Here is a 25034-nt window from a genome sequence, read left to right as displayed (position 1 = left end):
ATTAGTAAAAATTTATTCAATTTTATAATGAGAATACATATTTTTAAAGCTACTAGAAGAGAAAAGAAGCATTATATTAGTAACTACACTAAAATTTTTAAAGTAACAATACAAACCAACAGCATTTCCTAGGGGAAATAATTAATTAGAAGGTAGGCATTTTAAGTCAGCTCATACTTTCAGAAAGGTATGTCACCGTATCTCAAGACGTAGACAAATCACTTTTACACAGTTAGTTACAGTAAACAAAGTGTGCTTCAGTTGAAATGATAATCCAGCATCCTCATAGATGCCTGAGACTAAAGGTCAGTTACTTTCAAAAGGAATGGAGTGCTTAGCTGATCCACTGCTCTTGGCTTGTTTACATCATAGCTTTCAGCATTCCATTATTCTCTTTTGATTGCCTTTACGCACAGGTGAAAAACACAGAAAACACTAGATGATTATTTGGTAATAAATTGAATGGTTCTATGGAAATGAAAAGCATAGAAAACCTATGTGATCAAATGGTACCTGCAGTTTTTCTCTGAATTCTGCATATAAACAGAATAGGTTCTCCCACAGAGAATGGGCCTGACCAAATTTCATAGTTAAATATACAGCTCTGGATGTAATAATAGTCTTTGAATCCCAGTATCTAGAGTGCATTAAGCTATTGTTTTGTCAAGTATTGCAGACAAAGACTCTCTGTTACCCTATGTTTAATATGTCTTCTTTGTCTTTGTGTCTTACACACCTATTTGACCTGGAAAATACAATGTCCTCAATAAATGTTTGCAGAACAAATGAATTGGTGGATAGATGGATTAATGATTGAATGATTTTATGAAAAGAGATGGTTCTGAACAGTAAAAGGAAACACTGAATTAATTTGAATAATGCACTGAGAACTACAGTGATTTCTCAATGCCAGATTTGCTTCTGAATTCTTATCTCCTTCAACAAACTATTCCCCTATTCTGTTTTAGTTTCCACAACTGCAGTATGACATCTGATGATAAATGTGATGAAATCATAGATGTGGATATATTTTGTACATTAATTCTTGACTGAGATTAAATAACAAAATTACTTTTAATTCTCCATTTTTCTAAATTATTCAAACCTCATCTGTTAATACCCAAAAATAATACCTAAGAATAACCTACTTGTCCCTTTTCCATTTTTTTATAAATTGCCTCTGAAAGGCCAATCGAAAAACTATTATGAGCTTCTTGAATTTGTGTATTCTAATATAAACATAAAATGTAATCTATTAGATAAAATCTAGGATATAATATAATCAATGTAAAATTGTTACTTTTTAAACATACAGTATGACCGTATTGTATGTCAGGTAGTTGTGTTAATATTACTTAGAGTCTAGGACTACATAAAGACAGAAATAGTAGTCTTCATATAATATTAAATGAATAGAAAATGAATTAATAAGTCTGCAGTAGATATATCTGACAAGTCTAGAAAATGCAGGTAGGGTGAATAGGTGTTAAATATGAGACTACAAGCATTATGTAAGATTTCTATAAGATTATATTTTCAGTATAACACTATTTCCCAATTAATGTTGTATGCAGCGGCTGCTAAATAGAGCAAAGTTATAGAGTGATTCCATGAAGAGCTGAATCGTTAGTATGCACTGAAATTACACAATTGTGAGTTCCATGAGCTATAATGATATTGCCTCTTTTAAAATTTTTATTTTAGGCTCAAGGGTACATTTTCAGGTTTGTTATATAGGTAAACTCGTGTCACAGGGGTTTGTTGTACAGATTATTTAATCACTCAGGTACTAAACCTAGTATCCAATAGTCATTTATTCTGATCCTCGCCCTCTTCCCACGCTCCACCCACAGTAGGCTGCAGGGTCTGTTGTTTCCCTCCTGGTGTCCATGACTTCTCACCATTTATCACCCAATTTTAAGTGGGAACATGCAGTATTTGGTTTTCTGTTCCTGTGTTAGTTTGCTAAGGATTACGGCCTGTAGCTCCAAGGCTAAAAAAATAAACTCGAAACCATGCAATTACATGGAAATTAAACAACCTGCTCCTGAATGACTTTTGGATAACTAATAAAATTAAGGCAGAAATCAAGGCATTTTGAAACTAATGAGAACAAAGATACAACATACCAGCATCTCTGGAACACAGCTAAGGCAGTGATAAGAGGGAAACTTATAGCACTAAATGCCCACATCAAAAATTTAGAAAGATCTCAAATTAACAACCTAACATCACAACTAAAAGAACTAGAGAACCAGGAGCAACCCCAAAGCTAGCAGAAGACAAGAAATAACTGAAATCAGGGCTGAAATGAAGGATATCAAGACATGAAAAACTGTTCAAAAGATCAACAAATCCAGGAGCTGATTTTTTAAAAAAATTAATAAGACAGGCCACTAGTTAAACTAATAAAGAAGAAAAGAGAGAAGGTTGGCTGGGCGCGGTGGCTCACGCCTATAATCCCAGCACTTTGGGAGGCCAAGGCGGGCGGATCACGAGGTCAGGAGATCCAGACCATCCTGGCTAACACGGTGAAACCCCGTCTCTATAAAAATACAAAAAATTAGCCAGGTGTGGTGGCGGGCGCCTGTGGTCCCAGCTACTTGGGAGGCTGAGGCAGGAGAATGGCGTGAACCCAGAAGGTGGAGCTTGCAGTGAGCTGAGATCGGGCCACTGTGCTCCAGCCTGGGTGACAGAGCGAGACTCCATCTCAAAAAAAAAAGAGACAAGGTCTAAAAAACACAATCAGAAATGACAAAGGAGATGTCACCACTGACCCCAAAGAAAAGCAAATAACCATGAGAGACAACTATGAACACCTCTATGCACATAAACAAGAAAATCTAGAAGAGATGGATGCATTTCTGGACACATACACTCTTCCAAGACTAAACCAGGAAGGAATTGATTCCCTAAACAGCCCAATAACAAGCTCCAAAATTGAATTAGTAATAAATAGCCTAACAACCAAAAAAAGCCCAGGACTAGACTGATTCACAGCCAAATTCTACCAGATATACAAAGAAGAGCTGGTACCATTTCTACTGAAACTATTTCAAAAAATTGAGAAGGGACTCCTTCCCCCTTCATCCTATGAGGCCAGCATCATCCTGAGACTAAAACCTGCCACAAACACAACAAAAACAGGAAGCCTCAGGCCAATATCCTTGATTAACATTGATGCAAAAATCCTCAACAAAATACTTGCAAACTGAATCCAGTAACAGATCAAAAAGCTAATCCACCACAATAAAGTAAGCTTCATCCCTGCAATGCAAGGTAGGTTCAACATACACAAATCAATAAATGTGATTCATCACATAAACAGAACTAAAGACAAAAAACACATGATTATCTCAATAGATGCAGAAAAGGCTTTCAATAAAATTCAACATAAAACCTCTCAATAAACTAGGTATTGAAGGCACAGACCTCAAAATAATAAGAGCCATATATGACAAACCCACAGCCAACATCATACTGAATGGGCAAAAGCTGGAAGCGTTCTCCTTGAAAACTGGCACAAGATAGAATGCCTTCTCTCATTGCTCCTATTTCACATAGTATTGGAAATCCTGGCCAGATGAATCAAGTGAGAGATAGAAATAAAGGGCATTCAAACAGAAATAGAGGAAGTCACACTATCCCTGTTTGCAGACAATATTGCCTCTTTTGGGAGCATTGAAAATAACTCTTGTCAAGGTTTCAACTGCACACTAGCCAGGATAATCTAAATTTAAATATTACAACGTATAAGCAAAAATAGTAGCTAACAGTCTGTATCTTTAATAGATGCAAGGTTATTGCAGAAGCTTAAGGAGGGTGATGCAATCAGATTTGTGATTTTAAGATTACTTTGACTGCAATGTAAATAATAAATTCACATTTCTACAAAGAAGATACAATCTACAGAATTTCTGGGACACAGCTAAGGAAGTGTTAAAAGGGAAACAGGACTTTAGGAGACTATTGTAATAGTCCAAGACAGTTATTGGTGGTGACAGAGATTAAGAGAGGCAGATGGATTTGAGAGATAGTTAGGGATAGAAAGTTACATAATTGCTCTCATCCTACTATTTGTTCCAGTTAAAAGTCACAAGACCTGGCACTTATTTGAATAGAGGAATTGATAGAGAGGGAAGTGGCAAGAATGACCCTCAGGTTCCTGTAGCTGGATGAATAATTAAATCATTTACTGAGATGAAAAATTCAGCATGAAGAAAAGGTTTGGGGGGAAAGATGAGGGAGTTTAGTTCAAGATATGCTAAGATTGAGGTGCCCTTGGAGATATACAAGTAAACATATTAAGTAGATGATATTAAGTAGATACACAAGTAAAGATATTAGGTGGATTGATAGATGGGCCTGGAGTTAAGAGAAGTGGTCTAGCCTGGAGATAAGTATTTGGGAGTCCTCAGCATGTTGATTGTAACAGAAGCGGTACTATAGATGAGACAATTTATAGAGAGAAAAAAGTAAAAAGAATAAAGAGGACTTTTTATGAGCCTTGAGGAGCTCTCAACTTTTAGAGTCATGAAAAAAAATGTCAGTCGTTACAATAGAGAAGGAGCACCATAATAAGATGAAAATCTGCCTTAGATAGCAAAGGTCTCCAGATGGAGGGGTCGCCAGCCTGTGCTTCTGAGAGGTTAAGAAAAAAATGCCCTTTTTGATTTTGTGACATCAAGGTCATCAGTAACTTTAGAAAGCACATTTCCACAGAGTAATGGGGAATAGACACCTGACTAAAGTGGGCTGAGAAGTGAAAACGAAGGAAAATGAACATATTGAGAGCACAGGAATAAAGAGAGAACAGTAGCTGAGCCGTCAAGTGGGATCAAGGAACTTTTCATTTGTTGTTTAATTGTTTTTGCTGTTAGCCGTTCTTGTGGTTTGTTATTGCTTTTCAAATGATAAAGACCTGAGTAGATTTAATTGTTGATGTGCACAATGAAGTAATAAAGGACAATTCAGTTTGGGAGGCCGAGGCAGGTGGATCATGAGGTAAGGAGATTGAGACCATCCTAGCTAACACGGAGAAACCCCATCTGTACTAAAAATACAAAAAAAAAAAATTAGTCAGGTGTGATGGAGGGCGCCTGTAATTCCAGCCACCTCGGGAGGCTGAGGCAGGAGAATGGTGTGAACCTGGGAGGCAGAGCTTGCAGTGAGCGGAGATCAAGCCACTGCACTCCAACCTAGGCAACAGAGCAAGATTCCATCTCAAAAAAAAGCGGGGGGCAATTAAAAATATAGAGGAGAGAAAGACTGAATGCAGGGGTCAAATTCCTGAGAAGGAAAAGACCTGGCGCATAGAAGATGGAGCCAACTTTGGGCAGGAGGAGGAAAATTCCCTCTATCTTAACAGGAGGGAGGAGCAAGATGAAGGTTACAGGGCAGTTGCATATAAACACGTAAAGAAGTTAACAAAGTTCCATCTGATAACTTCTATTTTCTTTATGAATTAAAATATGAGACCATCTGCTGAGAATGAGAGACAATGGAGGAAAAGTATCTGAGGATTGAGGAAAGCAACACAAACAAGAGTGGAATGTGAAGCAGTGTGGAGAGTCCACTCTACTTTGATGAGCATGAACTTAGGAATTAATGAACGTTTACTTTGTTATTATACATACACTGACATTATAGGAGAAATTCTGTTGCATAGGATACCATGCATGACATCATAAAGAGCCTTTATTCCCACATCATCAAATCATCAACTTAGCAGGAGTTCTCTGTATTTTTAAAATCTTATGTGTACAATTCATGTTATTCACACACTGTGCAAATAAAATTGATTTCAGGGGAGAAAAAGTGTGTGTGTGTGTGTGTGCACTTTATAATGTTGTTTTCCAACTGCAACACATTTCCACTAAGTTGAGCAAATTGAGATGATTATATTTTTTAATTGGTAAACTGTCCATATGGATGAAGGAGGCAGGTAATGTACTAGGATTTCCCTTCAGGTACTGCTTCCCTTGTTTTCTCTCTTTGCCCATCCATGAACTAGCACTGGTTTACAAATTCATCATGTAGATATCTGCTTTAATAAATGGCTAAGACAGCACCAAGCACAGAGCAAATGTCAAATAAATAATTACTGTTTGATAAAAATGGTTCCTATCAGCAAGGCCAGTATTTGTATGTAAAAGAATGCTTCCATGGGGCTCAAAAATCGTTTGCTCTCTTAAATGAGTTAAATATACCCACAGAAATCATGTTGACACTACCCACTTGCTCAGCACAGATAAACATTTGTTCTAGTCCAGTCTGAATTCATTTAATTTCAAAATTTTGGCATTAGAATAAAGGAAGTTTCACCATTCAAAAAATATTTAGGTATAAACAAGTTACAGAATCACCCTCACACTCCTACCTATTTCAGATATTGCAGAAGGTATAGTAGAGTGTGGATTATTCACCAGATGGCATTTTCATTTCAGGTTGACCATAGTCCAGTAAGCACATTAGCAAATTGAACAGAGGTAACTAAGACCCACACTATCTTGGCATGCAGCTGTTGAATGTGTCCTTTTTTATCAGAGATCATCTATTCTCTTTCAACACAATTGGAAGCAGTCTTTACTGGTGTTTTTGTAAATTGCTCATTAATCAAAATGGATTTATTGGGCATCCATAGTATACAAAGCCTGTACTAAGTGATTCAAAATAACTGTTGCCTAGTTACCTTAAAATGGAAAAATTCCCCTAGGAAGGTTAAAATTAAATGAAAAGGAGACAAGAAAACATTATATTTGATGACACCTGGCTATTTCATAAGGGATTTTACTGCCATTACAGCCATTTTCTTTTAAACATAATATCCATCCATTCATTCGTTCATTCAATTATTCATTCATTTATGCAAGTGAGTCACCACCATAATTACACAAGGTCCTTTGCTTGATGCTATAAAGGAAACAAATAGGATTCAATAGTGGCTGCATAAACATGAGTCTTAGCAAATTCACCAAGCAAGTGCTAGACTACTGTTGGTCTTTATTTAATAAGTCCAGTACTAAAGCAATCTCATTCTTTACTTCATGTGAAATCTGTAGTCATGAGGCATTAGTAAAATGCTCCTTAGAAAGAGTATTCTTCATTTTCCGGTTGAATTGTAAAATCTTGCTGAACACAGATCTACTACTACGCTGATTTTATTTAAATTAAACTAGTAGATCCGATAATTTTTTTCCTGCGGTCAGGATTAGATTTATTTTGTACTAGCCCTTCTAGTTTGTAATACAAGAGACCACAGAAAGGAAAGTTAACTTTGATTTTTGGAGCAAATGCATACTGTAGACACATGAATATACAATGTGTCCAGTTACAACCAACCCTTGGCTGCTCAGCCTCTGAGAGATGCAAGCCAGGCAGGTTGTGCTCTGTACTGAGGCCCAGGCATCCCCAATTGCCTCTCCCTATTATGTATTGAATTTGTGTGCTCAGTTTTAATCCCTATATTAGTTACCTAGGGGTGCTTTAACAAACTACAGCCGTCCCTCAGTGTCCAAGGGGAATTAGTTCCCGGACTCCCAATTGAGGAGGATTGGGTATTTGAGGATACCCAAATCTGTGGAGGTTTAAGTCTCTTCTATAAAATGATGTAGTGTTTACATATAACTTATGCACCTCCTCCTGGATACTTTAGACCATCTTTAGATTACTTGTAATACCTAATGCAATGAAATGCTACATAAATAGTTATTATATGATATTTTGTTTAGACAATGATGACAAGAAAATAAGTCTGTACATGTTCAGTACAGACCCAACCATCCATTTTTGCCTCTGACATATTTTTAATTTGTAGTTGGTTGAATCCATGGATGTGGAACTCACAGATACAGACAGCCGACTACACTAGTAACTGGGTGGCTTAAACAATAGAAATGTATTGTGTCACAGCTTTCAAGGACAGAAGTCCAAACTCAAGGTGGCAGGGATGGTTCCTTCTGTGGGCTGTGAGGGAAGGATCTGTCCCAGGCCTCTATGACTTGTGAATGGCTGCCTTTTCCTGGTATATCTTCACATTGTCTTCCCCCTACAGGTGCCTGTCTCTGTGTCTAAATTTCCCTTAAATAAGGATACTGGTCACACTGGATTAGGGTCCACTTAATGGCTTTATTTTAACTTGATTATCTTTACAAAGACTCTATATTCAAATTCCCCAAATAAGATCATATTCTAAAGTGCTATAGGTTAGGATTCCAACCTTTCTTTTTGTGGGATAATGTGAGGGGGGACACAATTCAATCTATAACGGTCCCTCTTAAGACTTGGTCACCCCTCAATCTTTCTCTCTCTCTCTCTCTCTTTCCCTACCCCACCCCCACCTGCCCCATCTCTCCAGGAAATCTTCTTCATGCAGTTCTTGTATAGAGTAGTAATGCCCATTTTGTCTGTAAACCTAAGCCATGTTACCTAACACAGCTAACTTAAAGCTATAGAATGCACTTCCTGAAGTACAATTCTCAAATTTCCTTAGCTACTTATTGTCCAAGTGTCAGCGTTTTCAAGGTGAGAGGGATGAGCTTTACTCCTACTTGCCTCTCAGCTTTGTTTCCCCTTGCCCTTCTCTGCTGGGATTGTCTTTGTTCTGGCCACTGTCATGTCTTGCTAAGTGTACACACTGATTCGCTAATGAATCTTCCTGCTTTCAACCTCATCTCTCTCCAATCTATACGCCACATTGCTTCCAGAGGGATCATTCTAAAACAGAAACCTGATCATGCCATGTTCACTTCTGCTGTCAGATGAAATGCAAACTTCTGAATGTCACTCCTTGCTCTTTATGCATTTTATGCTAGTATCATTCTATGCGCTAACCATGCCAAGTGGGCATAGTCTCTGAATGTACTCTGTTCTTTCACTCCCTCTGCATCTCTGCACACACTGACCCCTGCCTGGAGTGCCACACCTCATTCATCTTTCTAACTCCTTCTTGAGGCCAGCAAATCATGTAGTGCCTCCTCCCATAAGCCTTCCTTCATTTACATTCCTCCCCCTTCTACTCTCCCAGAGCACCCTATGCTTATCTTGCTCATTGCCCTTATTATCCTTAATTTTAACACATTCTAAGCTCCTAAAGGTCAGTACTTATACCTTTTGCTATGTTTCTTATGCAACATTTAGCACAATGCCTAGAACATCAGAGGTACTCAATAAGTGCTTATTGACTGGGTTAGGAACTTGGTGGGTACTTACCCACCAAGATCAATTTGAGGGTCTCTAAAAGACTTCCGTGCATCAAGAAATGTCTCCACATTTACAAATTCTATCTTTAGTCAATAAAGAATTTAGTAACAAAGGGAATACATCAGTAACTCCAAGAGAGGTCAGTAACTTCCCTGAGTTCACCAGATCAGTTAGTTGGCCCTAAGGGGAGAATGCAAAGCTAGGTATGAGTCATAAGGGACTAGTCATAGCAGTTGAGAGACTTGGAAGTAATAGGATTGATACAAAACCTAAACTATGGGTTAATAGAATCAACAGAGAAAACAATGCAAACTATTTCCTTACCTAACCAGAAAAGAAATGACAGTTATGTTGATGCTCTCCTCTACCTGCTATAGGGTAATTCTGTGGGGCTGAGTGGCTAAGGTTTCATATAAAATTGCACAGAAACTGTTTTGATCTATATTCATCCCAATTCTAATCATTTTTTAAAAATTTCCCTTTAAAATTTGGACTCCTTTACCTTAGAATTCATGATCACAGCCCAAAGACTATCAATTATTATGAATTAAGCCTGGGTCAACTGAGGCTTCTTCTATACTAAACCCAAGTGATCAAACACAATTGGGGAAAATTATATATCCATGCAAACTAAGTCTTTACCCAATTTTAACAACAACAACAAACTTGGGCATTGTAGGAGTTTCCATTTTCTGAAAAAGGCTGCAAGAATATCTTCTTAAAATGTGACTTTAGTTAACACTCCTTCATCAAGGGGAGGCAAGAATTAAAAATTCCCTCCACTTATATGTAGGCAGGCTCTTGACTACAAAGGAAGTGATGTTGCCTTCTGAGATCTCATTCTCTTAGAATGTTTGCTTAGAATCCCATCACAGACCATGAGAAAGTCCAAGTAGGCCATGCCGGCGACATGAGTATGGATCTTGAGAATAAAACCTCCAGACCCCAGTTAAGCTTCGCCAGTTGACACCACATGGAACAGAGATAAGCTACCCCAGCCAAGCCCTCCCCAAATTGCAGATTTAAAAGCAAAACAAATGACTGTTGTTTTCACCCACTAAGTTTTGGAATGGATTGTTATGCAGCGACAATAACCAGAATAGATTTTGATAGTTGGATATGGGATGCTGCCAAAACAAAAACTTAAAATATGTGTCATTAGCACTGAGATTGGGCAGCAGAAGAAGCTGGAAGAGCTCCAAAGCCAGTGCCTGTCAAGCCAAAGGGGCCAAGGAATGGATGGATTTGTGGAAGCCTTAAAAGCTGTAAGAAAGGTGTTGGTGAAAGCTTAAAGGAAAGAAAATCTAACTGGAAGCTGAAACAAGCTTCTCTCTCTGCAATCTTTTACTAGGTCTGTGGCAAAAATCTAAGACTCACTCCCTCTCTCTCTCTCTGTGCATATATGAAGAAGAGGTTTGGTAAGCAGGGTGGTGACAGCCTTCCACAAGCCAGGAAGAGAGCCCTCACCAGAACCCAATCATGCTGGTACCCTGCACATTTCCAGTCTCCAGAACAATGAGATAATACATATGATGCAGCTTCCTCTTAGTTCTTTGGAGATGCTTACTCTCAGAATCCAGCCAGTATGTCAGGAGGAAACCCAAGCAGTGCATGGAGAGCAAAAAAACGGCCTCCAGTCCATTTCCTTAGCCAAGTTACTGGTACACAGCCAACAGTAACTTGCCAGCCATGTGAGTTGACCATCTTAAAAGTGTTCCCCTATTCCCCAGTTTAACAGCCCAAGATCATAAGATGTGACACAGATAAGCAGTCCCTGACTAGCCTTGTCAAACTTGCAGATTTGTAAACAAAATAAATGACTGATGTCAGCTCCTTTTGGGGTGGCCTGTTAACAATAGATAACTGATATAGGCAGAGCTTTATGTCTTCCTCAAGCTCCAGGTAAGGGTAAATGCTCCCCCATTTCTGTTCCCAAAGAACTCTCTGTGAAACATTATCTTAGCAATTATTGTACTCAATTGAATTTAACTCTTCACTTGTCTGTCTCTCTTTGAGCTCAAGGATAATACCAAGCTTTTTGAAAAATTATCTCCTTAAATATATTATGTTTGTCACATTCTCTCTTTCTTCTCCTCCGGAACTTTGATTAGACATGTGAAAACTTTGCAGTATATCTTTCAAGTCTCTCAGCTTCTCTTTCATATTTTCCGCATTTTTGTCTCTGTGCAACATTCCGAAAAATTTCTTGTGGCCTAAAATTTCCAGTTCACTGTATCTCTCTTCAGCAGAATCTCATCTGCTGTTCCACTCATCCATTGAGTTTTAAACTGTGTGTGTGTAAGTAATTGGATTTTTTTCATTTCTAAAAGTTTTTTTTTTTCCTCTCCAATATGCCAGGTCAATTTTTTTTTTTTTTTTTTTTTTTTAAGTTTCTAGTCCCAAAAAATATCTTCAGGCTCACTTTTTCTTTATAATGGCACAGTCATTTTATAGTCTACATCTACTAATTTCAATATTTGAAAGCACTTAAGGTGTGGATCGACTTTTCCTTGTTTTTGTTGGTTCTTTTTGGGGTTTCTTTCCCTATAGGCTTAATTATTAGAAACTGCTAATTTTAATAACAGGAAAGGTATTTATAGAAATTATTTGGGGCCATGGAGGAGAGTATATTTTTCTCCAGAGGGATTACATTTTCTTCCACTTGATACCTGAGGGTATGACTTTAAATGCACGAATTGACATTTTTTGGACCACCTAGGTGATACGAATTTTGGGTGGCAATCTGTGAGGGCTAGTTAGTAGTAATAACTCTTCAGGAATTTCCCACCCCCTGACCTGCCTTGTTCTGCTCACAAGAAATCATCTTTCCTTGCAGTCCCCTTGGGGTGGGGAATACAAGATTACCTCTGATTCCTCTGAGGGTGTAGCCCTTAGAATCCTAGTTCTATGGAGGAAGGATTTCATATTACAGTCCCTGAGTGTTTTCTGTATCCAAAGCCACAAAAGCCTTGAGCACTGAAGTTCATCAGCAGGTTCAGTAAGTTCACCCAGGACAAAGGTGGCTTTAGTGCATCATTTATTTCCTACCCTCACCAATGTTTTGGCCTGATTATTTCTTACTAACCAACTGATAAAAAGAAATTCCTAATTTAGATGTGATTCAATTTATGTAATTTTCATATCAGGTTTTTGATACTTTTAAGAAGTTTTTTTCTTTTCTATATTGTATCCAGCATTTTTGTTTTCAGCAAGAGTTGACCTGAGCCTGATCAGCCTTATTATCTGTGTCCATGTCGTTTTCATCCTTATATCCTCAGCATTCAGAACTGTGCCCTAGTATGCATAAGAACTTAATTAGTTTCTGACTACTTAATACATAGCTGTGTCTTCAATTTTGCATTCTTTCCTCTATCACCCCTGATATTTCCCTACACTCTGTGCCCCAATTAAAGCTCTTTCAAATTTTGCACATCTATTCCTGCATTTTCCTATTTTAATGAAGCTTTCCATCCTGAATATGCTATTTCCCTCATTATCTCTCTTATGGAAAAGTCCTCATTCTTGTCAACTTCCATAGCCTGGGGTCAGCATTGTTTTCATTCTCCATGACTGCTGTGGATAACTTTCTATTACTGGCCTTCATCCAGAATGTGATGCTCATCTGAAGTTTACCCTATTCTATTAAAACATTCTTTTTCTAATTTTATTGCTATCATATGTGGACCCTCAGTCATATCTCTACATTTCTTGGAAGGTTTCAGTACTTGATTCCCAATATCTACCTACCTCATCCCCTAATGCAATGCAGCACTATAGTATAGTGTTTAAGAGCACAAGTTAGATAACTCAAGGTCAAGTACCAAATCCACTCCTCATTAACATGTAACCTTGTGAGGCCAGCTAGTGTTTCAATGCCTCAGTTTCCTTATCTGTAAAATGAGAATGATATTAGTACCTCATAGCATTGTAAGAATCATATGGAATAATGCATATAAAGCACTTAGAACAGTATCTGCCACATAATAAATGCTCAATAAATTTACTATTTTCATTACTATGCTCTTACTTTAAAAATCTTCCTTCTGTATATTCATGATTAATTAACACCCTAGCCACAGTACTACTCAAAAAATCCATTTTTTTCACTTGTACAAAACTTCCTAGACTATAATGTATAATGGCTTTTCTAAATTTTATTTACTTATTTATTTAGAGACAGGGTGTCGCTGTGTCACCCAGGCTGCAGTGCAGTGGTGTGACCATGGTTTACTGCAGCCTTGACCTCCCGAACTCAAGCAATCCTCCCACCTCAGCCTCCTGAATAGCTGGGACTACAGGCATATGCCATCACGTTCAGCTAATTTTTTAATTGTTTGCAGCAATGGGGTTTCACCAGGTTGCCCAGGCTAGTTTTGAACTCCTGAGATCAAGTGATCCACCCACCTTGGCTAGGAATACAGGCATGAGGTAGTGTCTATAATAGGCTGGTGCTAAGAATACAGGCATGAGCCATCGCTCCTGGCCTGAATTTTAATTTAACCCTTCTTAAGGTCTAGCTCTTACTTTTAGCCAACAACCTTTTATCTTACCCAGAAATTGAATCCATTTGAAAATAAATATTTCAGAATTTTTCTACATTTATAACCATGCTGTCTTCTCCCTACTCTCTGGGGAAAAAATGTCTGTGTTTCCCTAAACTAGCTGAGTCTTAACTTCTACCCATTCTGTCTTTTTATTCTTTATCTTCAATACCTTGCTCTACAAGAAAATTCCTCTAAACTTGACCAAGTCTTACTTATCCTAACATAAACTAGCTATTTCCCTCTTGCACCTGCTTTTTTCTTATGTTATTATCATACCTCTTCTTCTCATCTCCTTGGAAGAGTTATCTGTACTCTCTACTCCCTTTCCCAGTGTCTTATTTCCCATTTCCCAATGTCTCACTATTAACTTCCAGACATCTACTTTTACCACATCACTTCTAAAATTTACTATTGCAAAGTAAGTTGCAATCGCATTACCAAACCAAAAAGAAGCCTCTCTTCAGAACTTTTCTAACAACTCCTTCGCAGCATTAAATATATTGACCATCTACTTGAAAATTCCCTCCTTCACTAGCTTTCATGTAATTATTCTGTATTCTTTCTTAAAGTAATAGAAAGACACTATAATGGTAGTCAAAAATCCATGTTCAAGCATAGGCCCCACTATTGCTCTTAAAACTCTAATTTCTTTATCAGCAGTAGGGATAATATTTGTCTTGCTTTGTTCACTAGTTTGTAATACAAAAAAATAAAATAATGGATCTGATAATGCCATAAAAGACATGAAATATATAAAGCAGCTAAGTAAGATTTGATAACTTGGTAACAGATAGGATGCAGACAATGATACAAAAACACTCTTGCTACCAAATTGGCTATGAACTCCTGAAGGACCCAAAGCTGTGTATCTTACCTGGAAGGTTTTTTTACTATTAAAATGTTTCCAAGCATCTTCATCAAAGCATTACCATGTCCATTAGGGCTTTTACCGGGAAGTTAGGAGACTTCAAATAAAAAACCCTCTGACTTACCTGGGCTCACTTTAAAATCAAAAAAATAATTATTGGAACTACATTGGGGGAACTTTCATTTTGATAACATAGTAGGAAATCAAAATGTTAATGATGCATCTTCACATAAACAAACAAGTAAATCAAATCAGGCCAATCGTGAGTAAGAGATATTACCAGTTCTTGGGGAAGGTGCCCTTGCAATTTCTAAGGAGCAAGGTTTCTTTGTAACAGCTGTGTCCATGAGATCACACAGAAAGTTCTCATTTTCTGAAGGAAATGTATCCAGAGAAGCAGATGGTACAATTTCCATAGTGTAATTTCTCTTTTTTGGATAGGACTCCTGAAAAGAAGAAAAAATAAAAACAGCTTTGTGATGAAGAAATGGCCTTGTTTAATTTATAAAAACTAGAAAAGATAATCAGGTTCATTAGTTCTTTCCAAAGTGATTGACAGTTGATGATTCATCTGTTTGAATAAACTATAGAATCATGTAACCCCAATGTCATCAGTGATATTTTTAAGAGTCCTCATAATTTAAAAGGACTGAATTTATTACTGAATTGTAAAGGCATTGCCCTCTTTGTTATATATATATATATATATATATATATATATATATATATATATAATCTAGTTGTGGCATAAACTGTTGGTTAACTAATCAATAGTCATTCCCAAGACTCTACTCCTTTGCCAGCCTCCTAGAGACAGCCATATAACTCAACTTTGGCCCATTAGATGTAAGAGGAAGTTTGCTAAAGGCTCGTGGAAAATCATTTTTCCCCAGAGAAGAAGCTTATAAGGAGGCACTTTCAGAGTCAAGGCCATCCCCAGGCTCCTCTCTTTGGATGCAGTTTTGATATCTGGAGCTAGGGCAAGCATTTTGTGACCATAAGGCAATAATCTTCAGATCAAAAAGGTAACAAGCCAAGCATAACAACAGAAGGATAAAAAGAGCCTGGGACCTTGATGATATCATTAAGCTGCTCAAATAGACCCAGGGCCAGTTTCTCCAGGCTTCTTACATAAATAATAACATTCTTACAGTTTGAGCCATTGCTACTTGGGTTTTCTGTCATTTAGAGTTAAATGTCTTGCCATCCAGCACACTAGTATTTTTCCTTGTAAATACCGTTAACCAATATACTAAGGTACTCTTTTCAGGTTAGGATAAAATGTAGATACAGTTCTATATGATTGATTATTTGATATATTCTAAAAATTAGAATTTATTTCACTTTATAAGATTTTAATTTCTTGTACAAAAGGTATTCATTGGTCAACAAATACTTACTAGGCATCTATTATATATGTAATATAATATGCAGCATAGTTATATATTATATATATAAATCATGTGCTAAATGCTGGACATTTTTTAAAACTAATGAGACAGAATCCTTGCTCTTAAGAAGTTCACAGTCTGCTGGAGAAGACTGTGAAATTCTGCATGATGAAATTCACAATCATATTTTATTTTTGCTACATATCCTCCTCGACTTTACAAAAAACCCAAAGTAAGTTGAAAATATTGTAAGTAGAAACTGCATTTAATACACTTTACCTACCAAACAGCATAGCTTAGCCTAGCCTACCTTAAATGTGCTCAGAACACTTAATTAGCCTACACTTGGGCAAAATCATCTGGTAACACAGTACCGGATTGCAGAGTATTGGTTATTTACCCTTGCGATCTTGTGGCTGACTGGGAGTTGTGGCTTCCTACCACTGCCCAGCATCATGAGAGAGGATCTATCATAGGGTATATTGCTAGCCTAGGAAAAGATTCAAAATCATGTGCAGTTTCTACTGAACATACACTGCTTTCACACCATTGCAAAGTCAAAACCTCATAAGTTGAACCATCATGAGTTGTAGACCATCTGTATGTGCTACCTTTATAAAGTATGCTTCACAATCAAGAAAAAGACAAATAAGAAAATAAACTAATACTTCTGAAAAATCTCCCTAAGTATATTCTAGGGCTGATAAAGATTTAGTATGAATTCCTAGTTTTTCCACAGGGATATTACAGTACAGCAGAATTCAAGGTCAGGGTAATTGCTTTCAGATCATACAAGACCCTCACACATCAGAGAGTCAATTATGGTCATGATACTCCATTGAAAGCAGGAAATTGGGAGTAATTTATTTTTAACAACAAAGGGTGACAAAGTAGAAGGCATCCAGAGGAAAGCAATCAGGATGACATATAATTTTGAAACCATGTCAGAGAAGAAATGATGAAAGGATCTGCAGTGTTCTATCCAGAGAAGCCTTACAGCCACATAATAGTTTTCTCAACGATTTGAAAGGCTATCCCTCATGAACTATCCCACAAAGGGGGGATGGGGAAAAGTTACTGTGGTAGATGTATTCTAAAGTCCACAAAGACAAGACAAAGACTAATGTTTATAAGTCAAGAAGGGCAAATTTGGCTCAATACAAAAAATAATTTTCTATGAATTAATAATGTTTACCTTTTAAAATAAAAATACACTATAAAATTAGTTAACAAATAGCATTAGAAAGCAACAGAAGGAATTCCACATTACTGAAAATCTTCCAGCAGAATTATCTGTTGATAAAATTGTGGATGAAACACATTGTACAATGAGTCCAGCAGGTTACTATAAGCTCCCTGAAGGCTGGAATTTGTCTTGTTCACCACTTTATCCCTAGAATCTAATACAGATCCTGCCAATAGTTGATGAGTTGATGCTCAATAAATACGTATTGATCAACTGAACAGTCTCTAGTATCCTTTAAACAAAGCTATTTGTTTAATCATTTCTCTAATACAAGTTAGAGAAATGATTATTTTTTTTCAAATGTAAATTATTTTGCCTTTCAGTTCAGTTAGTATTGTTCACTGATTTGCATATAAAAAGTGAAAAACTGAGATTACAATGATAATACTGTAAAGATTCTATGAAAAAAGAGTCTCCAGTTAAACTCCCAGTTCCATCCTGAAATTAAATTAGTCAAAACAACTCATGGATTAGTTAAATCGGAATTTTACAGTGTGTATGAACACTTCTGAGGATTTTTAAAGCCTCGAAAACCACTTTGAAATTTAACCACAAAGAATGGGTTAATTAGCTTTCTTCCTTAAAAATGAAGTATATATGTTTATTAGAGAATAATTTGAAAATATAAAGAAAGAGGAAAGTAATCACATGAAAAACCAGCATGCTGAGATAACTGAGGATAATATTTTGGTGAACATCCTCCCAGACTGTTTCACTCTGTGAATGTGTGTGGACATGTGAGTATGAGCAAAGGAAAGAAAAAATATTTTAAACAATAATGAAGTGCTCCCTCTTCTGCTTCCTAATGGAGGGCCATAATTTCTTCTCGGAATGTAAGTCTTTATAGAACCTGCCTTCCTTAGGGAAGATGAGGTCCCTGAGGGAAGGAGTTGGTAAAAACGAAGATAGTGAAACAATGCTTTTGTAACCAAATATTTCAGTGTAAAAAACAGAGGTATTTCAACAAAGTATCTGACAAGAGACCCTCAAAAGAGGATATGCAAGATATTTTTTTTTAAATGGATCCATGTGTGTCCACTACTCAGTTTAAGACGTAGAATATTACCATTATATCATTGAAATCTGCCCCCCAACCCACCCCATGTTCATCTTTCCAGCCAGTCTTACCCTTTTTCCTCCTCTACCAAGGCTAAATGCTTTCTGAACTTCGTGTTTTTAATTCCTTGGATCGTGTTAAATTTTAACTATACATGTAAGTATCAATAAAAAATAAATTTTTAGTACTGTATGCTTTCAAACTTTATATATATAGTATCAAATGCTCTAGTTCTGTGATTTTTCTCAATCAATATTATGTTTCTGAGTTTCATCTATTTTCAGTATGGTACAGGAGCTCATTGTTTAAGGATACCACAATTCATTTAGACATTCTCCTGACAATGGACTCTTAAATGTTTCCTAGGTGTTTTGTTATTTAGGATAATGTTGTTATAAATTTTCCCATACAAAGTCTCTTGGAGCAAGTAACCAGGGTTATGCTGCCTATTCTAGTAGTGATGGGGAAGAGTCAAGAACAGACAGCAGATGAGAAAAATAAATGAAATCGAGAGATGATAATGAGAATGGAAATTGTATGCCATGGAAATTGTATGCCCTGTAGATTCTATAGAATCTTGAGAATGGCATTTGCAGTTTTCTACCCAAAGTGGCAGGAGGGTTCAAAGGATATTCTGTAAGTCTTATTAAAATATTATATATAAGCATAGTATTATATAAAATATTTACTAATGTGTTATTAACTCTAATGATATATTTTGTACCCTTTTCAATGACAATTATATGTCTACATGATGAACTTGGGTCCCAATATATACCTGGTCATAATTTATCTAGCCAATCCTATCATATTGAAATTGTAATGTTTTGCTTTGAAGGAAACATTCTTGTTCATATATTTTGTCTACATATTCAACTGTTTTGAAATAGAATTCCTGTGATAATAGGTGTATGCCTTATGTTTACACAGAATTGAATCTGTATCTGGACTTTCTAATTGGTTCCATATATATGTCTATTCCAGTACAGGCATACCTCAAGGTGTATCATGTTTTACAGATACTGCATTTTTTACAAAATGAAGATTTATGGCAACCCTGCATTGCGCAAATATATCAGCACCATTTTTCCAACATGTTCTCATTTTGTGTCACATTTTGGTAATTCTCCCAATATGTCAAATTTTTCATCATTATTATTATATCTGTTATGGCCATCTGTGATCATTGAGCTTTGATGTTACTGTTGTAATAGTTTTGGAATGCCACAATCCACAATCATATAAAATGGTGAACTTAATGCGTAAGTGTAGTATGTGTTCTAACTGCTCCACGGACTGGCCATTCCCCTGTGTCGTCTTCTCCTTGGGCCTCCCTATTTCCTGAGACACAACAACATTGAAATCAGGCCAATCAGTAACCCTTCAAAGGCCTCTAAGAGTTCAAGTGAAAGGAAGAGTTACACGTCTCTCACTTTAAATCAAAAGCTAACAATGATTAAGGTTAGTGAAGAAGACATATCAAAAAGCTAGGCCTCTTGTGCCAAACAGCTAGCCAAGCTGTGAATGCAAAGGAAAAGTTCTTGAAGGAAATTAAAAGTGCTACTCTGGTGAACACACAAATGATAAGAAAGGGAAACAGTCTTATTGCTGATATGGAGAAAGTTTCAGTGGTCTGGATAGAAGATCAAACCAGTCACAATATTCACTCAAGCCAAATCCTAATCCAGAGCAAGTCTCTAATTCTCTTTAATTCAATGAAGGCTGACAGAGGTGAGGAAGCTGCAGAAGTTTGAAACTGGCTGTGGTTAGTTCATAAGGCTTAAGGAAAGAAACCATCGCCATAACATAAAAGTGCAAGGTGAAGCATCAAATGCTAATGGAGAAGCTATTGATGAAGGTGACTACACTAAACAATAGATTTGCAATGTAGATGAAATAGCCTCATACCAGAAGATGTCATCTAGGACTTTCGTAGCTAGAGAAGAGAAGTCAATGCTTGACTTCAAACTTTAAAAGGACAGTCCAACGCTTTTGTTAGGGGCTAGTGCAGTTGATGACTTTAAATTGAAGCCAATGCTCATTTACCATTCCAAAAATGCTAGATCCCTTAAAAATGATGCTAAATCAACTTTTCCTATACTCTATAAATGAAATAACAAACCTGGATGACAGTATGTCTGTTGGCAGCATGTCTGTTTACAGCATGGTTTACTGAATATTTTAAGTCCACTATTGAGAACTACTATTCACAAGAAAAGATTCCTTTCAAAGTATTACTGCTCATTGACAAAGCCACTAATCACCAAAGAGCTCTGATAGAGTTGTACAAAGTGATTAATGTTGTTTTCATGCCTGTTAACAAAACATGTATTTTTCAGCCCAGAGATCAAGGATTAATTTAGAGTCTCAAGTCTTATTATTTAAGAAATACATTATATAAGGCTATAGCTGTCATAGAAAGTGATTCCTCTGATGAAACTGAGCAAAGTAAATTGAAAACCTTCTAGACAAGATTTTCCATTCTAGATGCCATTCAGAACATTTGTGATTCATAGGATGAAGTCAACACATCAACATCGATGTGTCTAGATGAAGTTGACTCCAACCCTCATGGAGGACTTTGATAGGCTTGACTTTGGTGGAGGAAGTAACTGCAGATGTGATGGATAAATAGCAAGAGAACTGGAAGTGGAGCCTGAATATAGGACTGAATTGCTGTAATCCCATGGTAAAACTTGAATGGATGAGGAGTTGCTTCTTATGGGTGAACAAAGCGTTTTAAGATGAAATACACTCCTGGTGAAGATGCTGTGAACATTATAGAAATGATAACAAAGGATTTAGAATATTACACAAACTTAGTTGATAAAGCAGTGGCAGGGTTTAAGGGGATTGACTCCAATTTTGAAAGAAGTTCTAGTGTGAGTAAAATGCTATTAAACAGCTTTGCATGCTACAAAGAAATCTTTCATGAAACGAAGACTCAAATAATGCAGCAAAACTAGAAACTGCCCACTGATTTTGTATCCTGAGACTTTGCTGAAATTGCTTATCAGCTTAAGAAGCTTTTGGGCTGAGATGATGGGGTTTTCTAGATACAGGATCATGTCATCTGCAAACAAATATTATTTGACTTCCTCTCTTCCTATTTGAATACCCCTTATTTATTCCTCTTGCCTGATTGCCCTGGCCAGGACTTCTAATACTACGTTGAATGGGAGTGGTGAGAGACAGCATCCCTGTCATGTGCTGGTTTTCAAGAGGAATGCTTCCAGCTTTTGCCTATTCAGTATGATGTTGGCTATGGGTTTGTCACATACAGTTGTTATTATTTTGAGGTATGTTCCTTCGATACCTAGTTTATTCAGAATTTTTACCATGAAGGGATGTTGAATTTTATCAATGATCTTTTCTGCAGGCAAGCAGAGATCCAAATAATGAATGAACTTCCATTCGCAACTGCTACAAAGAGAACAAAATGCCTAGGAATACAGCTAATAAGGGAAGCAAAGGACCTCTTCAAGGAGAATTAAAAACCAATGCTCAAGGAAATCAGAGATGACACAACAAATGGAAAAACATTCCATGCTCACAGATAGGAAGAATCAATATCGTGAAAATGGCCATACTGCCCAAAGTAATTTATAGATTCAATGCTATTCCCATTAAACTACCATTGACATTCTTCACAGAATTAGAAAAAAAAACTAATTTAAAATTCATATGGAACCAAAAGGAGCCTGAATAGCCAAGTCAATCCCAAGCAAAATGAACAAAGTTGGAGGCATCATGCTACCCAACTTCAAACTATACTACAAAGCTACAGTAATGAAAAAAGCATGGAACTGGTGACAAAAACAGACACATAGACCAATGGAAGAGAATAGAGAACTCAGAAATAATACCACACATCTACAACAATCTGATCTTTGACAAACCTGACAAAAACAAGCAATGGAGAGAGGATTCTCTATTTAATAAATGGTGCTGTGAGAACTGACTAGTCATATGCAGGAAATTGAAACTGGACCCCTTCCCTACACCTTATACAAAAATTAACTAAAGATGGATTGATGACTTCAATGTAAAATGTAGAACTATAAAAACACTAAAAGAAAATCTAGGCAATACCATTCAGGACATAGGCATGGACAAAGACTTCATGCCGAAAATGCCAGAAGCGATTGCAACAAAAATAAAAATTGACAAATGGGATGTAATTAAATTAAAAAGCTTCTGCACAGCAAAAGAAACTATCAACAGAGTGAACAGACAACCTACAGAATGGGAGAAAATTTTTGCAATCTATACATCTGACAAAGGTCTAATATCCAGAATCTACAAGGAACTTAAACAAGTATACAAGAAAAAAGCAATCCCATTAAGAAGTGGGCAAAGGACATAAACAGACACTTCTCAAAAGAAGACATTCATTCACCAAGAAACATGAAAAAAAGCTCAACATCACTGATCATTAGAGAACTGCAGATCAAAACCACAATGAGATCACCTCATGTAGTCAGAATGATGATTATTAAAAAGTCAAGAAACAACAGATGCTGCCTTGTTGCAGAAAAAAAAAGGAATACTTTCACACTGTTGGTGGGAGTGTAAATTAGTTCAAACATTGTGGAAGATGGTGTGGCAATTCCTTAAAGATCTAGAAGCAGACATAGCATTTGACCCAGCAATCCCATTATTGTGTATATACCCAAAGGATTATAAATCACTCTATTATAAAGATACATGCACATATATGTTCACCACAGCACTGTTCACAATAGCAAAGACATGGTGTCATCCCAAATGGCCACCAATGATAGACTGAATAAAGAAAATGTGATACATATACACTATGAAATACTATGCAACCATAAAAAGGAATGAGATCATGTCCTTTTCAGGGACAAGGATGGAGTTGGAAGCCATTTTCCTCAGCAAACTAATGCAGGAACAGAAAACCAAATACCACATGTTCTCACTTATAAGTGGGAGCTGAACAATGAGAACACATGTACACATGGGTGGAAAAAACACACACTGGGGCATGTCAGGGAGGCAGGGGGAAGAGACCATCAGAAAGAATAGCTAATGGATGCTGGGCTTAATACCTAGGTGATAGGCTGATCTGTGCAGCAAACCACCATGGCACATGTTTACCTAACAAATTTGCACATCCCGTATATGTACCCTGGAACTTAAAATAAAAGTTGAAAGAAAAAAAAAGAAAGAAACTGTCACAGTCACCTAAGCTCCAGCAACTATTACTCTGAGCAGTCAGTGGCCATCCAAATCAAGGCAAGACCCTCCACCAGCAAAAAATTATGACTCACTGAAGGCTCAGATGATCGTTGGCATGTTTTAGCAATAAAGTATTTTTAATTAGGTATGTACTCTTTTTTAGACATAATGCTACTGCACACTTCATAAACTACAGTATAGTGTAAACATAAATTTAATATACATTGGGAAACCAAAAAAATTATGTGGCTAACTTTACTGTAATAGTCACTTTATTGTGGTGGTTGAAACCAAACTCACACATTTCTGAAGTATATCTGTACCAGAATTATACTGTCTTAATTAGTGGAGCCTTTACATTGATTTTACTATTTGGTAGGATAAATCTTCCCTCATGTTCATCTTTTCCAAGGCATTGATTATTAACTTCATGTTTATTTTTAAAAAAGAAAAATTTTGAAACATTTTGTTAAGTTTTCCTCAAATCATTCCTTCTCCTTTGTTCTGTATCAGTAATCCATACTTCCATATACCCAGGCACTAAAAGAACCTGGGGTACGCTTCACTTTTCATTCTTCCTCTGTTATCCCCAATAAATCCTCAAGTCCTATACTTCGCCATTGAATTCTACCTCAAATACATTTATTTCTCTCCACCCCAGCTACCGCATGCTAGTCCAGACCACCATTATATTTCACCTGAACTGCTGGAACAACTTCCAAACTATCCTCCTTGTCTCCAGTCCTGCCTCTCTTCTAGAATCAATTCATTTTCAAAACTAGCATGAAGCTTCTAAGAGTAAGGACGGTCAAAGCAAACTCATTTCTTTTCGTTATAACTTTATTTGATTAGAGAATCATAAAATGCTAGTCATAGTACATGTTGATTCTTTTTAAACATTTAACATGGTCTCTCATAATATCTCAGAATTTCCTTGCTGAATGACTTCATTAAATACATTAATGATCTAAATAGTAAACTCATTTAATTAACAAGATAGGAAAGAAGAAACAAAATTCCTTGACTAATAAGTTTAAACATAATCCCATTAGTTGATAAGATAAATGGGATTAATTTCTAAAGACATACTTATTTAGCACCTAGCAAAATTCCATGTTCATAGTAAGACTCTACGAGTATATGATGAAAAAATAAATGCATAAATTACTATATCAGTTAGAATTTAATGGCTCACATCCTCTGCTAGAATTAAAGCACCATAGGGGCAAGAACCATGATAATCCTCTTCATATAGTACGCACTTAATAAACATTTGTCAAAGTCTGAAACAATGTCATCCAAAAACCATCACAGATTCAAACTATCACAGATCCGAAACTATCATAAATTCCCCACTGTGGGAAGAATTGCAACTTATATTTAGGCAGTGTTTTATCATCTGCAAAGTGAATAGTATTTTATTTGCCAAGATGATTCTCATTTAGCCCTCACAACAATCCAGCCAATGCTACTATCACTGCCATCTAGAAACTAGACTGAAATTATTAAGTGACTTGTCCAATAT

At 36.6% G+C, this 25034-nt stretch overlaps 1 protein-coding gene across 13 annotated transcripts in view; it reads right to left on the bottom strand.

The window, feature by feature from the left end:
* The window catches only part of LOC105463367 (ankyrin repeat and sterile alpha motif domain containing 1B), a 1291052-nt gene that overhangs the window by 779189 nt on the left and 486829 nt on the right, over positions 1-25034 (bottom strand). For all 13 annotated transcript variants that reach the window (XM_071072455.1, XM_071072454.1, XM_071072448.1 and 10 more), the window contains exon 10: positions 14894-15059. In XM_071072455.1, the coding sequence (XP_070928556.1) occupies positions 14894-15059 (166 nt within the window). The remainder of the gene's footprint in view (positions 1-14893; positions 15060-25034) is intronic.

The sequence above is a fragment of the Macaca nemestrina genome, chromosome 10, assembly GCF_043159975.1.
Source record: "Macaca nemestrina isolate mMacNem1 chromosome 10, mMacNem.hap1, whole genome shotgun sequence".
NCBI classification, from domain to species: Eukaryota; Metazoa; Chordata; class Mammalia; order Primates; family Cercopithecidae; genus Macaca; species Macaca nemestrina.
The sequence above is the reverse complement of the archived record's forward strand: the minus strand, read 5'-3'. Positions and strand labels throughout refer to the sequence as shown.